Genomic DNA, 1,686 nt, shown 5'->3' with positions numbered 1-1,686 from the left:
AACAACAACAACAACAACAATCCAAAGGAAACTGTATCTTCATTCTGCTGTTCTCATGGTCCAAGGTAAAATAATCTCTTAGGTAACAGTGCCTTATCATGTTCTTTTGGTATTTTCAATAACTGAATTCTCTTGGATAACCCAAAAAATACACTACCCATCACCAAATTCCACTCTGTGACAAACTGTGTTTTAGAAATATTCTAATACAGATAGCAACACACATAGGTGTACATGAAGTTGGGAATTTGATTCTATTTGTTCCTTTCTTTATTTCAAAATTCCAACTACTCAACCTTAAAAAAAATCTGACATGAGCATTTCAAAGGGAGTTTCTTGACCACATACCTGGTAAACTTCTAGGAGCTGGGAGAGGTCCTCTCCTATAAGAAATTATGAACAGTGTCTTTCAGATAAATTATTGTTATTTTTCTAATTTTCAACTTCATATCTTTGTTCTGCTCTGGAAGGTCGATAAAAGCTCAGATAAAGCAAAAGATCTGTGGCATTGATGTACTCAAATCTTGAGGTTTCAGACATGATGCCAAGAGGCAGGATCGCTCAGTAGTTAGAAGCACAGACTCCCGACTGCAACCCAGACTGGCAGGGTAAAAATATTAGCTCTGTAGGCAAATTCCCTGATCACCCTCTGTATTAGCATCTTCCTGTGTACAGTGGGAGAAACAAAGAGCTCCCGCCTCACTGTGAGAGGTGAGTGAGCTAATTCATGTCAATGGTTTTGAACAGTCCCTGGCATTCTTAAATAGTAATGATCATCAAGCAGACCTCTCCCCCATCACCCCATCTTTTCTAAACTGGACTGAAAATTCAACAGCTTACACTTCAAAGTGACTTTATGTGAAACGAAGTCCCTCATCCCTTAGAATCCTTTAGACCAGGGGACAGCAAACTTTTTCTGTACAGGTCCAGATAGTAAAAGTTTTAGGCTTTGCTGATCACATATGGTCTTTGACAACTCAACTGTAGCACAAAAGCAGATGAAGCCTAAATGAATGAGTGCCGTCGTGTTCCAATCAAACTTTATATAGGAATACCGAAATGTGAATTTCATAGAATTTTCATGTGTCATGAAATAGTACCTTTTTGACTTTTTCAACCACTTAAAAATGTAAATACTATTCTCAGTTTTACAGGTCCTACAAAAACATGTAGGTCAGGTTTGACCCATGGAGGGCTCCAGTTATTAACTAACTGCAGGCTATCAGAAAGGTATCAACTCATCTTATTGCCATCGAGTCCACTCTGACTCACAGCAACTGCCACTGGGTTTCCAAGGCTATAAATCTTCATGGAAATATATTGCCCTATGTTCTTCCCATGCAGCAGCTGGTGGGTTTGAACTGCTGACCTTCTGGTTAACAGCCAAAAGCATTACCCACTACGTCACCAGAGCTCCTTATCAGAAAGGCAGAAGATTCATAAATGAGTAATAACTATCACACTCAAGCATGATATAGTCCTCCTTGAACTATAAGTAGTAAAATCCATTTAATATTTGTCCTAAAATTGCTATTTCCAAAATCTAGCACCTTTACTGAGCACAAGCAGTGGTAGATATGTTCAAATTCTAACATGTCTTGGAACATTAATGATAAAGTGTTTACTAAAAACTGTTCACTGAAGCAGTGTGTGTTCTGCTATGAAAATTCTTAACAACAACAACAA

At 38.1% G+C, this 1,686-nt stretch overlaps 1 protein-coding gene across 1 annotated transcript in view; it reads right to left on the bottom strand.

Moving 5' to 3' along the window:
* The window catches only part of PSTPIP2 (proline-serine-threonine phosphatase interacting protein 2), a 67,210-nt gene that overhangs the window by 1,678 nt on the left and 63,846 nt on the right, over window positions 1–1,686 (bottom strand). The window contains exons 11-12 of the mRNA XM_007943857.1: window positions 1,153–1,157; window positions 349–383 (exon numbers count right to left, since the gene is read on the bottom strand). Of these exons, the coding sequence (XP_007942048.1) occupies window positions 349–383; window positions 1,153–1,157 (40 nt within the window). The remainder of the gene's footprint in view (window positions 1–348; window positions 384–1,152; window positions 1,158–1,686) is intronic.

The sequence above is a fragment of the Orycteropus afer genome, unplaced genomic scaffold (genome assembly GCF_000298275.1).
Source record: "Orycteropus afer afer isolate SDZICR_OR568_19922 unplaced genomic scaffold, OryAfe1.0 scaffold00113, whole genome shotgun sequence".
NCBI lineage: Eukaryota > Metazoa > Chordata > Mammalia > Tubulidentata > Orycteropodidae > Orycteropus > Orycteropus afer.
The sequence above is the reverse complement of the archived record's forward strand: the minus strand, read 5'-3'. Positions and strand labels throughout refer to the sequence as shown.